General features: G+C 35.4%; 5 protein-coding genes across 5 annotated transcripts; 3 read left to right on the plus strand and 2 right to left on the minus strand.

The window, feature by feature from the left end:
* Window positions 1–1,432: 1,432 nt before the first annotated feature.
* Tsp_01283 (conserved hypothetical protein) lies at window positions 1,433–2,170 on the minus strand. The gene is made up of 2 exons (XM_003377059.1): window positions 2,162–2,170; window positions 1,433–1,795 (listed from the first exon to the last, which is right to left on the minus strand). The coding sequence occupies exons 1-2, from the start codon at window positions 2,168–2,170 to the stop codon at window positions 1,433–1,435; spliced, it is 372 nt and encodes a 123-aa protein (XP_003377107.1).
* Window positions 2,171–2,267: 97 nt separating this feature from the next.
* Tsp_01282 (DNA polymerase family B, exonuclease domain protein) lies at window positions 2,268–7,594 on the plus strand. The gene is made up of 22 exons (XM_003377060.1): window positions 2,268–2,331; window positions 2,384–2,429; window positions 2,490–2,572; window positions 2,642–2,749; window positions 2,809–2,878; window positions 2,939–2,991; window positions 3,046–3,328; window positions 3,388–3,578; window positions 3,827–3,875; window positions 3,961–4,734; window positions 4,789–4,945; window positions 5,016–5,216; window positions 5,254–5,433; window positions 5,510–5,607; window positions 5,678–5,793; window positions 5,850–5,959; window positions 6,052–6,164; window positions 6,266–6,490; window positions 6,744–6,905; window positions 7,022–7,229; window positions 7,298–7,405; window positions 7,481–7,594. The coding sequence occupies exons 1-22, from the start codon at window positions 2,268–2,270 to the stop codon at window positions 7,592–7,594; spliced, it is 3,513 nt and encodes a 1,170-aa protein (XP_003377108.1).
* A 727-nt stretch (window positions 7,595–8,321) lies between these two features.
* Tsp_01281 (DNA polymerase zeta catalytic subunit) lies at window positions 8,322–10,405 on the plus strand. Its single transcript, XM_003377061.1, has 8 exons — window positions 8,322–8,402; window positions 8,719–8,741; window positions 8,967–9,093; window positions 9,138–9,275; window positions 9,306–9,526; window positions 9,591–9,898; window positions 9,941–10,271; window positions 10,357–10,405. Exons 1-8 carry the CDS (start codon window positions 8,322–8,324, stop codon window positions 10,403–10,405), a joined length of 1,278 nt encoding a protein of 425 aa, XP_003377109.1.
* A 1,639-nt stretch (window positions 10,406–12,044) lies between these two features.
* On the minus strand, window positions 12,045–12,665 carry Tsp_01280 (hypothetical protein). The gene has a single exon (XM_003377062.1). It carries the CDS (start codon window positions 12,663–12,665, stop codon window positions 12,045–12,047), a length of 621 nt encoding a protein of 206 aa, XP_003377110.1.
* Window positions 12,666–14,559: 1,894 nt separating this feature from the next.
* Window positions 14,560–17,876, plus strand: Tsp_01279 (putative methyltransferase METT10D). Its single transcript, XM_003377063.1, has 5 exons — window positions 14,560–14,661; window positions 16,257–16,529; window positions 16,747–16,983; window positions 17,041–17,301; window positions 17,370–17,876. Exons 1-5 carry the CDS (start codon window positions 14,560–14,562, stop codon window positions 17,874–17,876), a joined length of 1,380 nt encoding a protein of 459 aa, XP_003377111.1.
* The last annotated feature ends 584 nt before the right edge of the window (window positions 17,877–18,460 follow it).

Below are 18,460 nucleotides of genomic sequence, written 5' to 3' on the forward strand. Positions count from 1 at the left end.
AATAAAGCTGATAGCAAGATGATCGTCATGGCAAGTTGCAGAACCAGGAAATGATCAGTGAAAGATGAAGAAAACTGACAGCTGGCATTCCAAATATTGGGAAATGGGATACAATTTCACAGCAAACTCTTTTGTGTCTATTCAACTGAAGCTGAATACTTTTTGAAGTGGAAAAAAATGCAACATCATTGCAAAGAAGCCTGTATTTGTAAAGAATTGAAACATTTGACATTATTCTTATTAATTTTCAGGCAATTTTTTATTTATAATCAATAAATTGGTAAAAAGGTTTTTTTGTTTTATTAAAAATTAATGAACAGCATTTATTGATTGATCACTTGTAGGGTGGCGGTTCGTGTAGTTGCGGCATATCTTGATTTGCTGGTTTAATAATCATCAAATATTGTTTGTTGCATTAGAAACTTGCTTTGTCAGAAATATTTTCTCATTGAATCAATCCTTATTTATTCTGGTTAATTTTCTTTTTTTACTTCACGAAGTTTCTATTTCCACTTAAAAACTGACCACTCCCAACGATCCAAGTAAACAAACATCGATAATTTGTTTATTGATTGTGTATTTCTTTGAAAATGCACTTTTTTCTCTAAATTAATAAATTTTACTAGCAAAGGTGAAAATGAAAATGACAATTATTAAATTTTGAGTTTAAACAAAACAAATTGCATAAAATATTGAATTCGCTGACCATTATTATTCATGAAGCTTGATGCACACTTGTCAGTGGAATGTCACTGGTTGTTTGTAGCAATATTTTTCAAAAGCTTGTAAATTTTTACTTTGCACTGTTTTCATAAAGCAAACAATAATTATTTAATTATGCAGTTATTGCAGTTAATTTAAAAAAGCAATAAATATTAAATTCTTGGGAAATTTTAAATTCTTGGAAACGGGCAGTTTGGTTTTTTCCTCAATTGACAAATATGTACAGGAGATTTTCAAAGTTTATTTTCTCCGAGTTGCAGAAAATAAATATAACACTTTTCCCATCTTTTGTATTATATATATTTTCAGCTTGTGTAATTTTTTATTAGCCAAAATGCATGCAAACATCCCGACGACTACCAACTTCAAATGCTTTTAGTACATCTGTATGCAGTTTTCAGTGTCACTTTAAAATCCCTCTCACATCATCAACATTTCATCCTCTACTTATGATTTGCATTAGGTTTCATGAAATATTATTTCTTTTCAATAATTTTTCATCATATTTTAATGAAATGTCGTACTTCTTTCCATTTAATATTATAATAAATTTATACTTAGTTTTCTTTTTAGCTACAGTATTTTCTTTTATAATGCAAGCTTTATTTTTGATATTGTGATTTACTGCACCATATAAAATTTTCTTATCAATTCAAATTTCAAAAATTGAACAATTTCTTGAATTAATGAAATAGGTTTTGCATTATTTTCACTTCATCATTGCATCATCGAATTGTTCGTATTGAAGTGCGGATGAGTCACACCCAGCTGCTTTCGAATTGCCAGTTTGCGGTTCGCATAGTACAATGTGATCATTACATGTGCAAGCCAATCCAAATAGGCAAAACTGGTGAATTTTTGTGTGAAAAAGAGAAAACGACTTGGGTTCCTGTTCTACGAATATTTGGTCTTTGTTCAAATGGTAGCTATAATCTTCATTCAATCTACGACTGAACGTGTGAAAAACTGTTTTCCAATAATCTAGGCACAAAATGCTGCGTTCACGTTCATGGAGTTTTTCCGTATTTTTTTGTCCAAAGTCCAGAAGATGACCCTTGTTCAAAATGGCTTTCTGAATTTAAACGTTTATTAAATTTTCAAATAAAAAATCAGATGCAAACTCCAGCAACAGGCAGTGGAAAACGCGCACATTTTTCATATGTACGCGATGTTTCGGTTGAACGGCTGACGTAAGTGAGAAATGGTGCAATTTCTAATATTGAAATTCAAGCGCTGCATTTTTAGTCCATTTTATGGTTATCATGAAAATGCTGTATCATTTTTGAAAATTTCATTGTACAATCCGAATTATGTTAAAAAGTAGTGAATACTTTGTTGTTGATTGAAAAGGTTAATTTTAGAGCTTTTAGAGCTGTAAAAGTTCTGCAGAATGGCTTAATTCATGGTATTCGCTTCGAAGCACACGAATCTCACGTACCTTACACATTGCAGGTAGTGGCTTTTTGCATCATTTTGCGTTGACGTTGACAATTTTAATTCTGTCGCTGTTATTTAAGTTTTTTATTGACTTTAATTTATATGGAATGGATTTTCTGTATTTGCGGTGTGTGAAATTTCGCAAACGCAAAGTGCAAAATGGTGAAAACAGTCATACTGTTTCTTTATTATTTTAATTTTGATTATAAAAATTGTTTTTCAGAGAAACGTGCATTGGCTGCAACTAACGAATCATTCGATGACAAAGAGTTTGAATAATTTATTGATTTCTGGTATATTGCAGAAACTTTTTAAGTTTTATCTTTCAGTCCTTTCTTGTGTCAGAGTACTTGTGAAGTGGAGTTGGATTGCATGGCTGATGATATTTTGAACACCACAATAACATATTCGGGTGATTATTGAATGATACATTTCAACAGCAATAATGATACTGTATTTTTAATTTTCAATACATGTTTAGGTGAACTGCAAAATCCTGGTTTGAAATATATATGGGCAGATGAAGCTAATCGCCGTATGGCGTCTAGTCAAGATTCGACTTTCAGTTACACACCATTATCTCAAGGAGGTGAGTAGGTGAAAATAATTTGTCAGTTATAAAATTTGAATAGCAGTTTAATTTTTCAGAACGGAAGCAGCTTATTGTATCAGAAACTGAAAGTCTCTATTTGAAAGATCTGGACGAAAAAATTGCAAGGTAGCAAGCAATTGATTGTTAGAAGTTCAATCTGTTCAAAAGTTGTAGAGTTTTGTTTAGCTCGAAATCCGCTCCTCCGGTGCAGTTCGATTCAGCTTGTCAAGATGAACTTGGTTTTTGTTGTTGAATTTTAAAAATAATTTTTAAAAGAGAATTTGCATATTTAGACGAACAGTTGATGAGTATTTTGCGAGAGTTGCAAAGCGAATCCAACGACGACAACAACACCATGGCGGCGGCTTCGTGCGGTGAATCTTTGGACGGAAGGTTTGAATTCACTGAATTGAGCTTGAAAAGTGGAAATTATAAAAAAAATACTTGTGAAATTGACGATCTACCGCTTGAAGACGAGGACGAAGAGATTTTGGAATTGGAAGAAGACAGACTTGAGATGTCGCAGTCGTTGAATGATCTGCTTGGTGAATGTTCAGATTTGGAATTTTCCCTACAGTGAGCAATTTTGAACAGACATCTCTGATCGAGATTTGCATAAATTTTACTGGTTTGAGGATGCAAAGTGAAACGGCGGGACGAGTTGAGCAGGTCGACGGGCCACCGGGCAACGGGCGCAAGAAACCCTACTGTGGATGGATATCATTCGACGACGGATCAGATGATTCCAATATTGGCACTGCTTCCTCGGCTAATTCGCGGACTTGTTCATCGAAGAAGAAGGAGAAAAGAGGAACCACCGGACAAGGTATTGAATGATTTTTGTTTTGACCAGAAAAGTCTGTTAGCGAAAAAACAGAGCAAACAATAAAGCAACTAAATTGATCATTTTTTCACTAGCGAAAAAGTTTTCCAACTTGCAGACTATTGATCTTTCATCTGAGCAGTTTGATGAGGGGATTTTTACTTTATGCAAAATATGTTCATCTGCAGATTGTACAAAATAAATTGCATAATGATGATGATGATGTTATTGTTGTTGTTGAATATTTCTAGGAACAGCAAAAGCACAGTCGAAATATTGCCGGTCGTCTACAGAAGGCAGGTATTTGGAATTTTAAAAATTACATTTTGTTCATCTGTGAAAGAGAAGAAAAGCAGGTGTTCCAATAGTTCTGCTGGAGTTGCAGGAATGTAGATGCAGAATGCGGAATTTCAAGCGAAGTGAAGAAGAAAAAGAAGCGGAAAATCTATCGATCGGTGGTAAATTTGAAAGGCGGCGGCCAGATCGAAGCGAATCCAAATTTGATTGCTACGCGGAAAGAGGATAATTTGAATGAATCAAACCAACAAGCCAACAGCAGTCGATTGGATCCGGTAGATACATCTGGATGTTTTGTGAAACAAACGAGCGATCAACTGTGCAATGAAGAAGACAGAGAAGAAGAAGAAGAAGAAGAAGATAAAAGAGCAGTTGAAAAGCGGCACTCAGCTTGGTTGTTGGAATCGAGCGATATTTGCAAGCAGCAGGTTTCATCTGCAACTGTGGAAATGCAGGATGCCGGAAATTTAGAAGAATCATTCTGCGTCGAGTGTGAGGAGAAAGTCAGCGAACTGCAAGGTCTTGCCTACGGTCCTTATCATACCTTGCCGTCTGAGGCGCCGGATTTCGAGGCGGTCAAGCTGTGGCATTCTTGCAAATCGATTGCCAACGTCAGTGCCGTTTCAGAGCAGAGCTTCGTTAAAGCCACCCCGGATGGCGGTTCCACTTGCTTCGCCACCAGTCCGGCGGCATGTTCGCCAACACCTGGGAGTGCTTATTCTGTTCGCCAGTGTCGTGGTCGTCGTTCGTCGGCCAGCAGCACCTCGGTTGCCGTCTTGTCACCGGCTCAACGGTCGTTGAGTGACACCATCGAAGTGAACGAATCGTTCGAATCCACTCTTTCAACCCTGGTTGCTGACAAGTAAGTAATTGGTTTTGCTTATTTAAATTTTATATTAATTTTCCCATTGTCCAGTGAACAGAGAACGCCAAAACGACGTGCCCCTTTGTCGACTGTGTGCTCTTCTGTTGATGAGGTGTTGAAAATTGAGTTCAACAGGAAAGCTTATCAGAACAGAGAATCAGACGGCAGACGGCTTTCAATCCGACGTTACGTTGATTTCACACCGAAGGTAGGCGAACACACATATTTCAACATATTTATTCATTCATGCATTGATATGTTGTTCATTTTTATCACAGAGACGTAAGTCCAGTGCTTCGAAAAGCAACATATCTGCAATAGAGGGTCCGTCATTGGACAACACGTTCGCGTTTGATATCACAGATGTGAATTTTGCCGACGTTCGAATAGCCCAAGATGTGCGTAACCAAACTGAGCAACTTGCAACAGAAAGTTATTGTAGTGTCGTCTATGTGCTGCACACACTTATATATATATATGTATATACATTTGTCTCCTTTTCTTTCTTTTTCTCAGCTCGTTCCTTTGTGCACCATGAGCATGGAATTGCACGTATGCACTCGTGACAATTTTCGTCCTGATCCTCAGTTGGATCCAATTGTCGCAATTTTCTACGCCGTCCATGTGAACGGTCACGACTGTATTGATCACTTCGGATGTATTGTCGTATCTGAAGAGGAAGCTGCTTTTCGTCAAGTATGAATAGAAAACAAATTAAAAAAAATTACTCGGCATTTTATTTTTAATGTTGTTTTTTGAATTTGTTCTGCAGCAATTTGCGACCACAATTCAATGCTGTGAACCAGATTTATCAATTTGTGTTCAAACTGAATTCGAGCTTCTGGAACAATTTAGCAACATTGTTTCGAAGTAAAATATATTTTTTTTGTTTGTTTTGTTTTTCAATTTGTTTGTTATATTGAAATAATTTGTTTGTTAGCTTTGATCCGGACGTGATTGTCGGTTATGAAATACAGATGCTCTCTTGGGGTTATTTGTTCGAACGTGCTTCATTTCTGGGAATGGACATGTGCACTCGTTGTTCAAGGATTCCTGGTAAATTTTGCATAGATCAATCTTTGCACACGCACACATTTTGAACATGTTTTTAGACAAAAATAAACAAAGCAGATCATCCAGCGACGATGATTGGTGGTCAATGGCCAATATACACGTCGCTGGCCGTATTGTACTCAATTTATGGCACATTATGCGTAGTGTGGTATTGTTGTTTTGTGTTTTGTGATTTGCTTATTTATTTATTTATTTATTTATTTGTATGTTGGGATTCAAAAAATAGTTTTCATCTCATAGGTGACTCTTGGTATTTACACATTCGAAAACGTGGTATTTCATGTTCTTCGCAAGCGTGTTCCATTTTACAGTTTTGAACAGCTCACCCACTGGCACACAACCTCTCATTCTAGGTACAGTTTTAATTGAAACCGTTGTTAGTATTGAATTATATACCATCTTCATTTTATTTTTGATCTGTGTAATAAATAAATGAATAAATTGATAATTTCAGATGGCGTGTGTATGATTATTATAAGTTGCGTGTTTGTGCCAATTTGGAAATGTTGATACAACGGGATATTTTAAACCGTACAAGCGAGCTTGCCAGATTATTTGGTATACAGTTTTTTGACGTGCTCAGCCGAGGTTCTCAGTTTCGTGTCGAATCAATGCTGTTACGAATGACAAAGGCTAGACAATTTGTCTCTTTGTCACCGAATCCTTTCCAACGACGAAGGTTTATTTAATTATTATATTGTTCAATGAAGTATTTTTATTCTACAATTTTTGTGAATGCAAATTCAAGTGTAGTTAATTTGAGTGCAGAACCAAATTTTTTAGGTAAAAATTTAATCAACTTTATTTTTCATTGGAGAATTTTAGACAATTTATAGAAGATAATTGGTGATTCATTTAATTAATCATCATTCAGTGTTTAAATAGAGTTGACAAAGCATTCATAATTCAAAAGAGTATATTTTTCTGCACAGAATGGAAGCACCGGAATGTTTGCCGCTCAATTTGGAGCCCGAATCTCAGCTTTACCATGATCCTGTTGTAGTGCTTGATTTTCAATCACTTTATCCGTCCATTTGCATTGCTTACAATTACTGCTACTCGACTTGTCTTGGTAAAGTGAAAAAATTGCGCAAGTGAGCTATTTTGAAAATGCAACTTTATTTTTTCATCTTCTTGTTTATATCATTATTATTATTATTATTATTATTATTATTATTATTATTATTATTATTACTATTATTATTATCAGGGCAGACTTGATAACGTTTGGTTGTTCAACACTGTCCGTGCCGAGTGCTTTGTTAGCTAAATTGCGTCCGCATTTGAACGTATCCCCTGCAGGGGTGGCTTTTGTCAACTCTGATCTCAGACGTGGCATATTGCCGCAGATGCTCGAAGAAATACTCAGCACTCGTGTCATGGTCAAACGATGCATGCAACAATATTCCACGAACAAGGTATTTGCATTTGTTTATTTATTTATTTATTTGTTTTATTTAAATTTTTTATTTGTTTCAAATTCAAGCCACTGGTGAAAATTCTCGACTCCCGTCAACTTGGGTTAAAATTGATTGCGAACGTCACTTATGGTTACACGTCGGCCAACTTCAGCGGTCGTATGCCTTGCGTGGAGGTGAGCATTACATCGTTGTTGTTGCTGCTGCTGCTGCGCCAATTACAACTTTTATAATTTGTTGCCGATGTTCAGGTGGCGGATAGTATTGTGAGTAAAGGTCGAGAAACGTTGGAAAATGCGATTCGATTCGTGAATCGAAATGAAAAATGGAATGCTCGCGTTGTTTACGGAGATACCGACAGGTGAGAAGGTTTCCCTGTTGAACAGAAAAGCAGAAATAAAGGAAAGCAATTATTTAATGTAAACCAAATTTAAAACAATAACTTAATGTTGTGACAAGGGAACAATGAAATTGATTTCACTATTTTACAATGGCAGAAAAAATTGCAAAGTTACATCAAACACTTTTTACTTATTTTTTTGTTAATAATTTTATTAAAATATAAGCAGATTAACGTTAATTTAATAAATTTTGCTAAAATGTGAAAATTATTCTACAAATTATGAGCAGATATGAGAAAAAACGAAGTCAAAAGCCCGTTATTGTTTATCTTGCTTTGCTTCACCCTTATCATTGCTGGTCGTCTTCGGTTGATCCATCTTCCTCACATTCTCCGTCATTATCATTTGACTGGACTGTTTTGATCGCTTGTGCAGCGGCATTGGTTTCTGCATCCTTGCGAGATTGTGTTTTTTGTTCATTAATTTGTTCGTCAGTTGTTTCTTTTCCTTTTGTTGAACTCTTTCTACTTGTCTTGATCTTTTGATTTTCGAACGGTTTGCTGTACTTCACAGTGATGCACCTGCGAGCGAAGATATCCAGCCTATGATCTTTCTCATCCCACAGAAGCTTGGGTTCTGAAATTGGTAGGTCTTCAGGTTTCACTGCTAACAGTACTGTCAAACGATCTGACCGCACTTTGAAATCGTGCTCGTCGACTTTTGGAAAATAAACTTTTGCCATAGCAAAATCATGCTTTTCGATGTAGCCGTACGTTGGGTTGACGATGATTGCAGAGGGTCTGGTGCTTCTCAAGTGGAACCCGATGGTAACGTTAGTGGGATTTGTGATTGCAAACTTGATATGTCGCCGTTGTGTACATGACAGCCAGACTTTTATTTCTTGGAACGGAAGGGAAATTTTTTCCAGCGCTTTGTTGCTGTCTTCTTCTTTTGACATTTTCTCAGCCATTGTATTGCTAGGACAGCCACACTGCTAAGTTGGTTCTACCAAAATAAGCTGTGAACAGTTGAACTGATGGTACATATACATTGGCTCATGTGTAACTTTGAACTTTTAAATATTTTAAATTGGTTTGTTTTAAAGTGATTTCTATATTTGTTTAAAAATTTACTTTAAACAAATGTAGGCACAGGTTGATCGTTTTGCAAAGTGTTCAATTTTAATTCTGCAATGTAATTTACTCCATAATAATAATAATAATAATAATAATAATAATAATAAAATCGCGCTTTTTGAAAATTGTAAGCATGCTTGTTGGTTTTGTTTTGTCCTGGTTTAATCTTCAAACGAAGATAGATATATTTAAAAGTTTCAGTGTACTCTAATATAATTTCAGTGACAATTCTTATTCAACTAGACTAAACTGAATTTTAGCTTATTTGTATTGCTTCGTGGGATCAGCAAAGAGAAAGCATTTGCCGTAGGTGCTGAAATTGCTGCGTCTATAACTGAAATGAATCCCTATCCAGTGAAGTTGAAATTTGAAAAAGTGAAATTTGTCGTATTTTATTTGTTTTCTTTGATCTTAGAATTTATTCTTCTTAGGTTTATTATCCGTGCATTTTACAAACGAAAAAACGTTACGTCGGCTATTCGTACCAGTCTGTCGATCAAATGACACCGACTTTTGACGCCAAAGGAATCGAAACTGTTCGTCGGGATACTTGCCCTGCTGTTTCTAAAGTATAAGCAGTTGATTTTGTTCTGCTCTAGATTGTTACTAGTGAAAATGTCTTTCCACAGATACTGGAAAAATCTTTGCGCATACTGTTCGAAACGAACGATATCAACAATGTTCGCAATTACGTTTGTGAACAATTTCAAAAGATTCTTTCCGGCTCTGTGCCATTGATGGATTTCATTTTTGCCAAAGAATATCGAGGTAAAGCTTATTACAGGCAAAATGCGAGCGTCCCGTCTCTGCACATAGCAAAGTTGGTTTTTTTTTAATTTTATTTACTTATTTATTCATGTACAGTAATTTAATTTGATGTTCAGGCGTCGAATGATTCGTGATCATCGTGCAGAGCCGAGAATTCGTGAAAGAGTTCGCTATTTGATTGTATGCGGAGAACCGAAGTGTACATTGATTTCATGCGTCAAGGAGCCGGAAGAATTTTTGCTGAATCCAGGACTGCGTTTAAATGTAATTTATTATATTGTTCGTCAAATTTCGCCAGCTTTGAATCGATGTTTCAACATGCTTGGTCACGACGCGCTTCGTTGGTTTGAACGAATGCCAAAACGTATCCACTACAGTCGATTGGAACAACGCGATCGTTGGTTTTACGGTAGAATAAGTGTGGGTGAATTTTGTTCTGTTTAACGTTATTTATTTGTGGTTACAGAAGCGGATAGAAGGGGTCAGCTGACGTTGTCGCAATATTTTCCAGTCAATGCTTGTCCCGTTTGTAAAATGCCAACAACTTTGTCAGTTTGCAGCAGTTGCAGAGAGGATTCTTTGAACAGTTGTCTGTGCCTTTTGAAAGAGCAAAAACATTTGCAACGGTGTTGCTCGAGTTTGATTCGACTGTGCTATGCGTGTAGCAACATTTTGCACAGCCCTGCTGCGATGGTAAATGAAGGCTGCACATCACTGGACTGTCCCGTCTATTTCAAACGACAAAGATGCGGACATTTGATTTCTCGCATTCGTGAATGCGGCGATATTTTGGATACGTTTTAATTTCTTTTGTATTTCATTTCAATGGTTTTCACAACGTGAAAATTTAAATATATAAATAACATGAAAAGCATTTTGTAGAACTGATCTGTTGATTGACATTGCAGTACAAAATAATTGTGAAATGTAATATTCGAAGTGAGTTTGCTTAAATCAAGAGAAATATAAGCTACTTAATTTTGTGCTAGCTGCAAGTGGCAATTTTATTAAACTACTAACTAGGAATTAAAATAAATTTCAGCAACTTGTAATAGATAATCTTATCAATTTTGACATTTTTACTCATCAAAGAAAGCAAACCAAACACGAACGCATATACATAACTACCGCCACTACTGCAGTAAAACAAACATGTAGTAACTGGCTAGGAATCTTACCATCGACAGTCATGTCCAAGACAAATTCCAGATGGACTGCTTCCAGCAACATATATGTGAAATCCCACACGTAGCTTCTCTTTTCAAACTAGCAGCGTCTTTGCTTCGTTTATCATATCTCAACTTACATTCATAAATGGTGTGTGTCACCGGTTTGATCAAAGTAGCAAGACGCTGATTCAACTTTGCTAGAAGGCAAGGATTATTGCTCTACCGCAAATGAGATACTTTGAAACGCGACCATCCCTTTGACGACACTCCTTCTTGCAGAATGCAATACTTAAAAAGCAGTGCGATTGATCGATCACTGCACGCAGCTGCTGCTCTTGAATTTCACCAACTAAAACTACAATTTAGAAAATTTTGAAAAGCCAGCATTTTCTAGCACTTTCAGATCGGATTTATTTTCTAATCTGAAAATTCTGAATTTTTACAGTTTTGATGTACGATGGATATCATCATCACGTGGAAAATTTTTTTTGAATTCAGCAACATCTTGGTACTTTCCCGTTCTGAATCATATACGATACACTCAGTCTGAAGGGATCAATTTAACATGCAGCGGTTATTATTATGCGTAAGCATTTCATATTTTTATACGTAAACGTTTTGCGAATGCTCATAACAACAACTTGTCAAAACATCATGTGGTATCATGTGTACATGCATGCTATACAAATTTCAATCACCTACAATTTCCGTCTCGAATTTTTATCATCATTTATTAATACTTGAAATTGATATGGACGGCATGTAACAAGTAAGAAAATTATGTGTCTACATAACCCTATATCTTGTTGGTGAGGCAGAGGAATTCTCTGATATCAGATACAAATAGTCGACACCGTAAAGGCCTGATTGGATATTATTCAAATTGCCCTCCGTTTTATCGTCGTCTTTTATGCACTGGATTGACATTAAGATATATGCTGATGTCATTGTCACCATGCGACTATCATACCAAGCAAAGGCAGTGGTCCCAGTTTTCTTTTCTGTTCGAAAACCCATAGCTCCTCTTCCGCTTATTTTTTTTGCTTGTGTTCTTTACGGCAATACCCACAGGTGAGAAGGTTTTCATTTTCAACAGAAAAGCAGAAATAAAAGAAAGCAATTATTTAATGTAAACCAGATTTGAATCCAATAACTTGATGTTGTGATAAGGTAACAATGAAATTGATTTCACCATTTTACAATGGCAGAAAAAATTGCAAAGTTACATCAAACACTTTTTGCTTACTTTTTTGCTAATAATTTTATTAAAATATAAGCAGATTAACGTTAATTTAATAAATTTTGCTAAAATGTGAAAATTATTCTACAAATTATGAGCAGATATGAGAAAAAACGAAGTCAAAAGCCCGTTATTGTTTATCTTGCTTTGCTTCACCCTTATCATTGCTGGTCGTCTTCGGTTGATCCATCTTCCTCACATTCTCCGTCATTATCATTTGACTGGACTGTTTTGATCGCTTGTGCAGCGGCATTGGTTTCTGCATCCTTGCGAGATTGTGTTTTTTGTTCATTAATTTGTTCGTCAGTTGTTTCTTTTCCTTTTGTTGAACTCTTTCTACTTGTCTTGATCTTTTGATTTTCGAACGGTTTGCTGTACTTCACAGTGATGCACCTGCGAGCGAAGATATCCAGCCTATGATCTTTCTCATCCCACAGAAGCTTGGGTTCTGAAATTGGTAGGTCTTCAGGTTTCACTGCTAACAGTACTGTCAAACGATCTGACCGCACTTTGAAATCGTGCTCGTCGACTTTTGGAAAATAAACTTTTGCCATAGCAAAATCATGCTTTGCGATGTAGCCGTACGTTGGGTAGACGATGATTGCAGAGGGTCTGGTGCTTCTCAAGTGGAACCCGATGGTAACGTTAGTGGGATTTGTGATTGCAAACTTGATATGTCGCCGTTGTGTACATGACAGCCAGACTTTTATTTCTTGGAACGGAAGGGAAATTTTTTCCAGCGCTTTGTTGCTGTCTTCTTCTTTTGACATTTTCTCAGCCATTGTATTGCTAGGACAGCCACACTGCTAAGTTGGTTCTACCAAAATAAGCTGTGAACAGTTGAACTGATGGTACATATACATTGGCTCATGTGTAACTTTGAACTTTTAAATATTTTAAATTGGTTTGTTTTAAAGTGATTTCTATATTTGTTTAAAAATTTACTTTAAACAGATGCAGGCGCAAGATTTATCATTTTGAAAAGTGCTCAGTTTCAATTCTGCAATGTAATTTACTCAATAATAATAATAATAAAATCAAGCTTTTTGAAACTTGTGAGCATGTTTGTTGATTTTGTTTTGTTCTGGTTTAATCTTCAAACAAAGATTGATATACTTAAAAGTTTTAATATACTGTAATATACTTTCAATAACAATTATTATTCAAATGATCAAACTAAATTACTGTGCATTACTTGAAATACGAAATACTTGAAAAGTCAAAAATACAAAATCATACAGCAGTCCGGACCTTCCACACCGGGAAAAAACTTCGATGTCTCACTTGTTCAGCTTATTTGGTAAATACTGTTTTAGGCGAGGTTTGCCCTTGTGAGGTATCACTTGCTCATCGATGGCCTGTTCTTCATCATTTTCCATTGCAGTGCAATTCTGGCGAAAGGTCTCCAAAGACGAACGGATTTTGTAAAGATGATCATAAACAGCATGATTTTGTCCAGGATTGCATTTGAATTATCAGTGAAATGAAGGTAGCGAAGCATCTCAAAAACCTGTGGTATGGGATGTCCTCCAAGCAAAAACTTTGACTGCAATATATTCTGCAACGTGATCATCCTGAAACACCCATTTTCAGGGAAGTTTTCAAGCCTGCTAAATTTCATTAGTTGTTGTTGCGATGAATTTTACTAGTTGTTCGGATGTGTACATTTATATATTTTACTTATTTGTATATTTTACTGGTTGTTATTTTTATGCATTCTACTTGTCAAATTTTGGTTTCTTTTTAATGGTCATTTTTATATTCTAAGCTTTACTATTTATCTTCTATGTATATATATGTATAATAGTAGTAGATAATTTATAAGTTTAAAAGCTTACTAGAATTTCAAAATTATAAGTTTATTAACAAATTTTCTTGCGGTTTCATTTTTGTGTATAATTATATTCATACAACTGCTGATCAGATCTAAGAAATTCACTTTACTTTATGTTGCATATTGCATGTGTACTATTAAGCATTTTAAAGACCTTGTTTAAAAGTTTGCTTTCTATCAATTTGTTTCTTAATATGATGAAGTTAAAAATAAGTTTAAATTGAATTTAGAAGTTACAGGTGCTATTAGTAAGAAAGATCACGTGGATTCACCATTTCATTGAATTTCATTAAATAATTAATTGTAATTAATTTCACTAAATAAATATTATAAAATAGTAATTTTTTAATATACATATATAATATAGAAGATAAATAGTAACGCTTTGAATGTCAGAAAACTGACCATTAAAAAGAAATCAAAATTTGACAAATAGCACGCATTACAATGACAACCAATAAAAATTTAGATTTGCGACAACGAATAAAACTCATCGCAACAACAACTAATGAATTTTAGCCGGCTTGAAAACCAATGAAATTTAGAACCCATCAAATGTTGAGCGGCGTGCCTTTGAAGTCAAAACCGAGAGTCACCAATCCATTTTCAGAACAATGCCCATAAACTGGATCATGTGGTCACTAAGAAACGGGATCTTTCAGTTTCCCTGATATATACCATCCCCTTTGGACTTTTCTGCCATGTTATCATTGTATTTCATTGTCACTAATAATTGCTTGAAGTATTCGAACAGATCCCGTATCTTGTCTACGTTTAAATGAACCGCAGCATGATATCTACATACTAAAATGAACGTTTACTTTTGAAGCTCATCATCCAACATGTCACCGACAGTTTGTTTCCGGTGTTACTTTATCCATGTCCAGGATTTACTGATGTCCACTGGAACACTGTCCACTGAGCTTTCTGATAAAGATCATCAGGTGCGATTACTTGTTCTTCGTCTCTCAGTGTCTGGTTCTGAGATGTCTGCATCAGGAAACCCGCTGACTTCAACAACACGACCACCAAATCTATTTGTCCGTACTTTCCGCTCTGCACCCATGTGATGATTCGTGAATAAGCACGTCAAAACTCAAGGGATATCAAATGCTTGATCAGGACTGACGTTGAAATAATAATGAGCCTCTTCCAACTGCAGTTGCAAATCTAACAAATTGTCACGGAACGCCATCACTTCCTAGAGTAGTTCCCGGATGACATCAGGATGCGACGCTTCTTCGCAGAGTTACATCAGTTGATCGACCATACCTTGAAGTTTCGCCCTTCGAACTTCTACTTTGTTCACCAAAGTCTCGGCCTACATGACAAATCTATTCGAACAGGGAACGTATGTCAAACTGAGTGGATTTCCCCTTGCCTTTCGCCAAGACATCAGCTCGTAGGACCAGAATGTAACGAACAAAACTACGGGTTCACTAGCTCGCGATCGTGGTGGACTGTAGTTTTTTCGCACTGAAAGGCAGGAAAGTCTAATACTTTCGACAATCCAACCTTAACCGTGTTGCACTCACTTCCGTCACGATAACCGTCTATCGAAACTAGATCAAGTATCGACACTGTTTACTCAAAACGAAGCATAGTGAGTCAAAGATAATAAAACAAAGAAATCACTCGATATAGCACAAACAAACAAAAAACAGACACACTGAAAGCATCCTTCGAAACAAACGACAAACAAACCGAGCCAAACGAGCGAGCTCACACGCGTGGCCACCGTACACTATAATATTCTAAATACTGACGGGCAGGTTCCTTCGCGTTGACAACAGAAACCCTTCTTCCGTCGTCTACAGTGGGAAATGTATTTTATAATTCATTTACATTAGCGAAATCAATTTATATTAGAATATCAGTAATCATTCGGTCTTTATAAATTTTAAATTGCGTTGGACATTTTGCATTTTTAGTTTTATTCTGAACAACAATTGTAGCTTCTGCCTACTCATCAACAATAATTAAACACAATTGTTCCTGTTTTTAATGCCTATGAGCAGTATGTTTTAATTGAGTTTCTCACAATGTAGTTGAGATAAAGTATATTTAATTTAATTTTTATTCGGATGAAATTGTTTTCCCAATTTCACAAGTCTACAATTTTAAAGATTTTCAAGTACATAATTTTGTACAGTAAACAAGAATTACAGTGCAACAAAATAACTTTAGTTTTTTTTGTTATTTAAATATTTTTGACAATTAATCAAATGTAACTGGAAGGTGATAAATATTTTTAAAAAATTAAAAAATCATTTGATTTTTATTTGTGTATATTTAGAAAGTTTTCAGATTGTTTTTCTAGTCATTTATTTGTTATTATTAAACTTTATTAGCTTACCATATTAGTACGTATTTGTTAGTACATCTGATATCACGTTGAGCATCAGTCTCATAGAATTATGACAAAATAAGCAATACTTTTGTTCCATTGAATATGGATTCTTTAATCAAAGATTCTTGTTATTGTTATCTTTTGAAATATAATCCAAAAATTTATGATTGTGATGTCGTTTCTTGTCAGGTCTTTGACTTTTTGCCTCATTCTTGCAACGATCTGTTTAATGGCGAAGTTTTAGCTAAGCGCAATGGAAATCACATTATTTTGTCTGTTAGCCAAACTATTTTGCTGTTACTGCATTCACTTAAAAAATCACTAAGTTTATTTCCTGGTATTTCTCTTTCTGAATGTGCATCGCAGAATTTCTGTAATTTCATCATCAGACATTTTTTCACATCCGTACACGGCCATCCGAACCCATTTATTGAATCACTTCTACGGTTGATTCAAATACTTGTAAGTGTTTTTGATAACTGTTTTGTTTGATTAACATTATTCGTTCTCATATTAGGGCAAAGCGAAGTTTTCAATATCAGAAATTACACTTGCTGTTAATGTTCGTCTTCAAGTTTGGAATTCACATATATCTTCAGTTCCGTTGAGAGGAAATTATAAGCGAGTGTGCAATTTCCCATTTATTAGCTTCGTAAAATTGTTACAGATTGTTATTTAGGAATCTCTTACTGATGATGAGTATGCTTATATTTTGGCGCATGTGTACTTAACGAAAAACATCAAGAATATTTATTACAACGAAATATTCCCGAAGAATATTACTAGCAAGAATCCTTTCAATTACAAATCTAATTTTGACCGTTATTTGCTTATTTCTTCATCTTTTATTCAGTGCCTTTATTCGAATCCAGTTCCTACTTATTTTATACTAGATAAGAGAGCAGGTGTCATACTGGTACGTTACTTATTTGAACATATTAACAGTTGTACTGCTTATTTATTGCTTATTCAGTTGTCAAAAAGTATGTGCCAAGAACTTTTGTGGCTTCTACCGATTCCTTTTAAACGCTATACGGAAAGGGTTTTCAAAGATTTTGCTCTCCTTGCTTCTTATTATTTTTCCAAAATCTCTGAAGATGACATCAATGAAAGCTTTGAACGACTAAAGGCAGTTAAAAGGTGGGAAAAGCGAATGCAAAGATACTCTGTAGAGGATGGCCTACGAGCTGAAATATTTCTACAATTTGGACAAAAAATGTTTAAGAAAATGAAGGTATATTGTAAAATCGCCTATACATTAATTTAAAAGTGAATTTTCTCGTATTAATGTATTATTTTCAGAAATTAGAAGCGATGAATGATTTTATTCAAAGTGATGACAAAGTCAAAGCTAACGTGCTGACTCGACATTTTCCGAGGTTTCAGCTCAATTCCGGTGTGAAGAATCTAAATTTGCACACGATGACATTGAGATCTGCAGTACTGCATCGACAGTGGTTCATTGCTGCTCAGTCTGTCCAGTGCTATCATAAAACAGTATCGACGACTCAAAAACATTTTGCCATCATGCAGTCACAAATATCTTTCAGATCCACATGGCTTGTTGGTTTACAGCTGTTGTCTATGCAAGAAAACTGCATCAATTTTGATAGAAAAGTTATGACATTTTTAGAATATATGATGAAATATCCTGACTTTTCAAAACTTGAAATGCAATACGATGTTTACCTCTGGCTTTTGGTAAAAGGTTATTTGACAGATGCGTGCACTCTGACCGTTTCCTCTGCTAAATATTTGGTTGCTGACAAATATGATCTTATTTTCCGTGCACTGATGGTTTTGTTATGAAAATTTGCAAAAAATATATAGGAGAGCTGCATTTGGAGTCAAATCGAATTACCAATCTAGACCTGGGGCTTGGGCAGTCTCATCAAACCATCAGCATTTTGGTCATTTCCATTTTCAAGCAGGATGGTGGCANCTGGGGATTAATTAATGAAAAGTCGATTTAAAGAAGAAAACATTGGCATTGTTAGAAGGGGAGGGCTCTTTCATTTTTTTTGTTGCTTTNGTTTCATCTGACACGTTTCTATTAGGCCAAGTAAATCGAGCTGATTGAATTGCTTAGATCTTGGGTGCCGATTGGTCTAACTTCAAGGTTACTGTATCAATAGCACNAGGCANTAAATTTTAGCTTTCAAAATATAAGATCCAAAAGAACACTATCCAACTTTGGAAGAGTGGAATCGCAGATCAATTTGTTAATCTGAGGCGTCTTCGAAAAACAAACGTTGGAAGGGCAGCTTATGGATCATCAGTTCAAAGGACAACATAAGGTGTGAATACAGCAATAGTCGCACAGTCGTAGGAAAAGTAAGCATTGGTAAATTCACGCAAATACAGCGCAGCAATTTTTCGTTTTTATGTGAATA

This window comes from Trichinella spiralis, assembly GCF_000181795.1.
Source record: "Trichinella spiralis strain ISS 195 chromosome Unknown Scfld4, whole genome shotgun sequence".
NCBI classification, from domain to species: Eukaryota; Metazoa; Nematoda; class Enoplea; order Trichinellida; family Trichinellidae; genus Trichinella; species Trichinella spiralis.